The sequence below is a fragment of the Tenrec ecaudatus genome, chromosome 13 (genome assembly GCF_050624435.1).
Source record: "Tenrec ecaudatus isolate mTenEca1 chromosome 13, mTenEca1.hap1, whole genome shotgun sequence".
NCBI classification, from domain to species: domain Eukaryota; kingdom Metazoa; phylum Chordata; class Mammalia; order Afrosoricida; family Tenrecidae; genus Tenrec; species Tenrec ecaudatus.
Window position 1 is genome coordinate 97,424,677 of NC_134542.1, and position 6,000 is coordinate 97,430,676.

The 6,000-nt window shown below is 44.1% G+C and overlaps 1 protein-coding gene across 5 annotated transcripts in view; it reads left to right on the forward strand.

Annotated features, from left to right (window-relative positions):
• The window catches only part of ZEB2 (zinc finger E-box binding homeobox 2), a 141,889-nt gene that overhangs the window by 132,699 nt on the left and 3,190 nt on the right, over positions 1-6,000 (forward strand). For all 5 annotated transcript variants that reach the window (XM_075529848.1, XM_075529852.1, XM_075529850.1 and 2 more), the window contains one exon: positions 5,673-6,000. This exon is cut by the window's right edge and continues 3,190 nt beyond it. In XM_075529848.1, coding sequence (XP_075385963.1) covers positions 5,673-6,000 — 328 coding nt within the window. The remainder of the gene's footprint in view (positions 1-5,672) is intronic.

Sequence of the window (6,000 nt, forward strand, 5' to 3'; positions counted from 1 at the left end):
ACAGCAGCAGAACTCTTCTCTAGGAATACAGAGATAGTGTGTTAATTTAAAAAAAGAAGCAAGAAAGAAAAGAAAAGAAAGATGAAGCACCTTAAGGTGAAGCAAGTATTATCTCCCACCTTTCAGGACCTGGACCCAGTGCAGCCCTGGGGTTTAGTCACACCTATGCGTCCTCTTTCCTTCTGCTCCCACCCCAAGAACCAGGTAGCTCAGCCTCATCCCTATCCCTGACCCATCTCCAAATCTTCCTCCCCAGAAATCTGGGGTGTTCAACTGACTCCACAGGAGAAAAGGAGGGTAGGGCCTCCATCAGAGTGTTGGCTGGAAATACAACGTTTGCCACAGATAAAAGGAGGCAACTTTCATTTCAAATCAGGACCCCTAGTATTAAATGTTTTCATCCAGAAGGGGGGGGAGCCGCTAACCGATCATTCGTGATTTTGAGGACAAATGAAGAAAGGGATGGAAGGAAAAGGAAGGAAGCGAGGTGGAAGGAAGGGCAAGGAATCTACTTCCTACCATATTTTGACGAAATAGGTAGCAGTTGGCTAAATGTATCGTAAGTACTCTTTTTAGTGATTCCAAATGCTCCTTGGGGAGCCCCTCATCTTTCTGTATTTCTCACGGTGAATGCGCTGACGCAGCAGAAGTCACCAGGTAGCTGGGTGGTGAGCAGAGGGGGTGGGGTGGGGGGAAGAGTTTCTGTAACACTAAATGTGGAGCACATTGGTGGGGAGCACCAGGCAGATAAATAGCAGGACTCCTATGTGAGCCAATTCCGTTTCCTTCTCCTTCAACTCGCTGATATTAGCTGCCATGCTTTTAAAAGTTCAACTTCAGTTCAGAGGAGTATTTGTATTGCTACAACCAAATGACGTTGGGCTATAGTGATGCACCCCAACATGAATAGAAAATCCAAACAACTTTTCTACTTTTGATAAAGAACTTAGTGCTTGAAGCCTCAAACTTTCAGACACTTTTTTCTTTCGTTCAAAGGTATTTTCTTTAGTACCCAGTCTTATTGGGGATTTACAAGTAAAGATATTTTCAGACCTAAAGTGACTTTCCTATTTTAATCAATCTCAAATAGATTTGGTATTACATTATTCAGCTTCAATAGGCACATCACTGAAGGCACCTTTCCTATCTGGTTTCATTGTATGACCATATGCAAACCCTATCATTTACTACATGGTGAGTGTAAAACATGTATGTTAGTGAGGCCTATCATATATCTTGACATAAAGTCAACATATTTGTTTCTAGGCAGTCCTTAAGCTATGGATCGGTAAGAGACCCCAAAGTTGACAGACCACAAAGATGCCTAACCATGACAATTTGAAAACTAAACTGCATTGAAAAAAAAAAAAAGATAAAAGGCTCTGGTCCTTTAAGATGTGAGAAGACCTGCTGCCTAGAAACATATTGCCTAGCAACAGGATTCTAACCATCCAATGGTTTCTCTAAACTTGTGATTAATTATCCTCCCGTTGGCTTCCCAGCTTGTCAAGTTTCCAGTGTGTTAACTTTTTGGTCTCTTGACCAAACATCTCATGACATTACTACTGTCAGTGTATTAGGTTCCATCAAAGTGAAGTTCTGGGTGAATTTCCTATCACTATGATACATGTGAAATTTTAGCCTATTTTCCTTCCCTAATTGGGCCCCTTAAGCCTTTTATTTGTTTACATTCAACACTAATAATATTTTACGAATGTATTCCTATAAAAATTGTGACAACTGATTCTGGGTTGATATATTCTGAGGTTGGGATATGAAGTCGAATCACTGTCTGATGATGTTTACATTACCACTGTGTTATTGGTAAAGCGTGTCTGTGATATTGGTCTACTATTTAACATCTAGAAGAGTTTAAACGAAGAAGGCAGTTATGAGACTTATTCTTGGGAGCCTGTGCTCTCTTACCACCGCCCTCTAGTTCTTGAGTGGAGACCAATGTTATGATGCTTACTTTTTCATACTAATGGCTTATGACTCACTTGCTTGCTTTTCCCGGACTGAAACTGGTACTTGAAACCCTGGTAGTGCAGTTGTTAAAAATGCTTTGCTGCTGACTTAAAGGTCAGCAGTTCAAACCTCTAGTAGCTCTGCTGCTCCGTAGGAGAAAAATGTGATGTTTGCTCACGTAAAAATGTACAGCTTTGGAAACCCTATAGGGTAGTTCTACTCTGTCCTCGAACCGCTGTGACTCGGAACCAACTCAGTGGCAAAGGATTGGGTTTTGTGATGAGACCAGGAGAGGAGAAGGAAACACTATGTAAATGTTGACTTGAATAAGATTAATTGTCTCAAGTAAGGACTGTGTAATATAAGACCTGAAACTTGTATTAGACGCTGTCAGGAACTGATTTGTATTCTACTAAAATTTGAATCTGACATTTATTGAGTGCTTTCCCTGTTGAGACAGTGTGGTAGGCTTTTAAATCCACCTTATTTGGAAAAGTCATAAAAATGTGTCTACTTATGCATAGATAAAACCTACATTTAAAATAAATTCTCAGTCACTTTTGCTTCTCAGTTACCTGATAATTTTTTTTAACCAGTCACTTTCATTTTAGCACTAATTTCAGTTTTCATTTTAGCTGACAGGTGAATCATCTTACACATTAGAGAAAAAATATTTTTTACCCTAAGGGAAAAAAATTTTTTTTTGGTTCACTAAATATTAATTTGGATGTTTTACTGAATCTTGTTCATGTGGAAATTTAATTCCAGAACATCTTGATTTGCATCAAATAAACCAATCAAACAAGTTAAAATTAAAAAAAAGATGAATGCCCAAGTCAGTTTCTGTTTAAATTGAATTAAATACTTCTCGGTGAAATTTCTGAAGTTTGGTAGACTATTTAATGCAAGCTACAGATAGGTCAAGTCTTCCCTCCCCTTCCCCCAAGCATGTCCTTTTTGCATGGCATAATGGCTGTACAGTTTATTCTTTCCAGTTACGGGTTCATAATAGACACTTAATAGATTTCTATTATGAGTATCGTGTTTATCAGTGAATGTCCTGTCAGTGACCATCGACTATCTGTAAAACAGGCTTTGAGGTCACAGGCATTCCCCAAGCATTGCTAATAGGCCTAGACACCTATGCTGGAACGCACTCACTCTGCCTCAGGATACTCTCTGTTCTGTTCCCTTGGAAAGAGAGAAGCAAACCGAATACATTGCTCATTCAAAATTATTCGTACAGTCTCTTCATGAAGTGATCTAACCAGCTGGCCTTTTAGTGCTTCAGAGCTAATTGGTATCTAAGATGTCCAGAGATGATGATTCGGAGACAGATCCTAAGACAATTCTCCTCCCAATGAACACTGTAGCAATAACTAAAGCAGAAAGAAAGAGTTCTCCTAGTTTTCTTTCCTCTCCCTTCAGACTTGTTTTTTCAATGTATCCCTGTTCTGACAGGTGCATCTTATTTAAAACTTGGTAAATTATTGAACATATATTAATGAATAAATAAAATTGTCTAACATAAATGGAGTGCGTACTGAGTGCAATCTTTGACCCAAACACTTTAATACAGAGTTCTGTTCCTTAATTTTTTTATACCCAGTCTATGATTTAGGCTCCAAGGCGATCTCCCTTTTACTGACAAGGTAGCAGATCTGCTAGAGAGGGTTCCAGCCCTAAGACTGTTCAGCACCTCATAAAACACTGTTTTGAACTTGGTCACATTCTAGAACCCACCTAGTTAATACCGCACCCACCATCCTACCCACTCAATGAACTGCTACTGTTAGAACTGTCTTATCCTCACTTCCTATAGCATCCATTCCTGTAAGGCCCAAGTCCACACAAGAAAGACAGACAAAGATCACAATAGAGCAACTTGAAGTGTCCTGGAAAGCAAACGCTTGGTCATTTTCCTAAATGGACTTCTGCTCCCTACCTGCTGGTCTCTCTAGATGCTTATTGGAACCCTCGTCTCTTTTATTCAGTGGACCTCATTCATAGCATCTTGGAAAAGGTTAAGGAATGGGATTTCTATGATTTGAATTAGATTCCACCCCCCCCCCAACCCCGGCTTTTAGCTACCTTAGCCTTTGGAATAGGTCTTTAGGAAATTCTTTCTGTCCAATACAAATAGGAGTCACCACTAAGTATCTTTGTGATGTCGTCCCGTAGAGGTAAATAGCATCTTGTGCCTCACCCCATCTATCCTCGCCGGCTTTATACTAGCCATTCCACTGAAATAAGACCATTAATGCGTTTTCTAAATAGGGGCATGCCCCTGGGGCATTTGATAACACTGTGAAAGATAGTTGATTTCTAATTGAGATAGATGCCATATCGCTGAGTACCCGAAGTATGTAGAATGGGTTCCTAATCATATAAATGACACTTTGCGAATGAAAACAAGGCTGCATCTATCTACTGACGTTGGCCCTCAATTCCGTGTGCCAAATGCAAGGTAGTAGCTGGGGAGGATAAGCCTAGGGTGGGCTTTGGGGATGTCCTGATGCGACTGCTCCCAATGACAAGTCTGCCTTTACCTCTGGAGCACCAGGTTGATTATCTATCTATCTGTCTGTCTGTCTGTCTATCTGTCTATCTATCATCCCTTCTAAGTTGGAAATATACGCTTAACTATGGCGGGCAGCTATGGAAGGTGTTGAAGGCATTCCAGTGCTGTTTGTGGCCTGGAATCACCCAGATGGGGTGAGGCCTGACGTGGTTTCAAGTTCCAAACACCGGCTAGAAACTTCCTGGAATGCCGAAGGACAGACAGCATTCCCTAGCTGGGGAGCATTTTCACGCTCAACACGTGGCTGGCAGCTCATGGAAAACGTTGGAGGGCAAACACTATTTGGCATTAGATTCACCTTGGCGGCGTCTTTCTTACTTGTACTTTCCAATGGCTTCTTCCTTGAATTTCACTCTCAGCATGGAGCGCCTGTTAAGGCTTCATCTTTAAGAAGCCCTGGTGTGGGAACTCCTTAGTGGGTCGCTAGGGGTGGGAATCGAGTGGACGGGAGTGAGTCTGCTCGGCTTGGGTTAGCACATAGGCTGCAAGTCGGGCTTCGCACCGCACGGTCAGCACTCGGAGGCGCGGCCCTCCACTCCCGCGAAGCTGACAGCCTCAGAAACTCACAGGGACGGTGCCAGCCTGCCCTTAAAGGGGTTGCCACGTTTCGGAATCAACCCGACGTCAGAGTTAGTTCCGCTCCTTGCTAGTTAGGCCGTTGACTCCTGGGCAAACCTCACCAGCTACTCTGAAAGCCGTCACCCGAGTGAGACCTGACAAACAGAAGATGTCCGTGCCAGTAGACACCCGTAGCAATGCCAACCGGGTACCCTTTACGCGTGGCCTCGTGGTCAAAACGCTTAAGGAAGAGAATTTAGCGATAAAACGGCATGCTACATTGCCAGACGAGGCTGCTTCAACGCCCCCCACCCCCAGTTTTTAATGAAACATAGCAATCAGACTTTCTTTTCTCCCTGAGACTTTCCCTCGGGTGACCAAGCAAGTCCTCCTTGTTAATTAAACAGGCTGACAAATTAGGCGATGGCGGCGCTGCCTCCCCTTACCTGGCAAAGTTGGGGTGCCTTGACCTGTGAGACAGAAGCAGACACACCTAGCTAGCCCCCCTCCGCCCGCACCTCCCGCCAGGCCACTAATCACCGTGCCATCTTGTTCTTTCTCCTAGGCAAACGACCCCACCAGTGTCAGATCTGTAAGAAAGCGTTCAAACACAAGCACCACCTGATCGAGCACTCGCGGCTGCACTCGGGCGAGAAGCCCTACCAGTGTGACAAATGCGGCAAGCGCTTCTCGCACTCGGGCTCCTACTCGCAGCACATGAACCACCGCTACTCGTACTGCAAGCGCGAGGCCGAGGAGCGCGAGGCGGCGGAGCGCGAGGCGCGCGAGAAGGGCCACCTGGAGCCGGCCGAGCTGCTGCTGAGCCGCGCCTACCTGCAGAGCATCGGCCCGCAGGGCTACTCCGACTCGGAGGAGCGCGAGAGCGGGCCCCG